We start from the raw sequence: 1211 nt of genomic DNA on the forward strand, positions 1-1211 counted from the left end.
GCTTTACTGCAGATGGTGATACTACCGAGAGAACTCTTCATACAAATGTCTTATACCTGGACTTGATGGAGCTAAACAAGCTTTATTTTGTAGGATGCCGTCTCTCATACAAATGTCAAAACCTTGCAACTGTAAGACTCGAGAGTACTCTTTATAATTCATTTTTTTTAGGGTCTGATTTTAGCTAATGCCCTGTTTTTCTTCATCATCTTTGTTAATCTTATACATTCCTCTTGGTTTTTCTGGCAGCAGCGAGACATTCTCTGCTCTCCAGGATCATATAAAGCTTGCTCTCAAGTATTCAGGATCTTATACATTTCTTACTTATTTTTCTGTTTTTTTTCCAGGTTTTGGATGATGATGTTTATATCAATCAATGATGCTTTGTACTTAACATATTATAATTCTCAAAATATATTTTTTTAAATTTTAAGAACCCAGAATTATGATATACCATTGGAGCATACCATTTTACAGTTTTTCAAAAAAGTTTTTAACTTCATTATTTCTAAAAATTATAATTATAAACATACTTAAGCATCTTCTTATTGAACATGCTCTTAAGAAAGTGAAATCCTCTGTAATATAATCTTCTTTCCTCATCGCCCTTCAACTTTCCCAATTTTCTGAATTTGGTGTTTTGGCTTCGTTTCGACAGTTTGGAGATGCATCAAAAGAATATCTTTTAGCAAATCCAAGACTTTATATACATTCATGCATACAAAAGTTAATTGCACCCTTCATGGGTCGGAGAGGGATTACTCCGACAAACCGGGCAAGAACTATGCAACTTGAGCCACGCATCAATACATTCCGTATGGAAGCAATGTTCACATTCCGGTAAACACCTAACACTTTCTTTGGTTGCATATTCTGACAAACAAATGGAACATACAACATCATTTGACCCGGTCGGGAGTCTCCTACTCTCCCCTAACTCAACTTTCTTGTACGACTCAATAGTAGACTCATCGAGACCCGTCCTTGTGACTTCGTCGCTTGGCTGTGGCCTTACCGTTACAGATCCGGAAAGCCTTGCAACCACTGCGTGTTGTATCTGGGACGAGACTCTCTCAGAACTGCACATGACAAGACCGACACAAAAGGTCAAGGCGGTGAGCGGTCCGACTAGGGAGAGGCAGATTATCTTTAGTACTTGTAAGCCTGTGTTGTGAAGTCCTGTTTCGAAACAACAAAACGGGTCAACGGTG

At 38.2% G+C, this 1211-nt stretch overlaps 1 protein-coding gene across 1 annotated transcript; it reads left to right on the forward strand.

Moving 5' to 3' along the window:
- LOC104753196 lies at positions 732–1196 on the forward strand (the record flags this gene model as incomplete). Its single annotated transcript, XM_010475485.2, has 1 exon — positions 732–1196. A coding segment is annotated over one exon (444 nt), but the record flags the coding sequence as incomplete, so codon positions are not given.

The sequence above is a fragment of the Camelina sativa genome, chromosome 16 (genome assembly GCF_000633955.1).
Source record: "Camelina sativa cultivar DH55 chromosome 16, Cs, whole genome shotgun sequence".
NCBI lineage: Eukaryota > Viridiplantae > Streptophyta > Magnoliopsida > Brassicales > Brassicaceae > Camelina > Camelina sativa.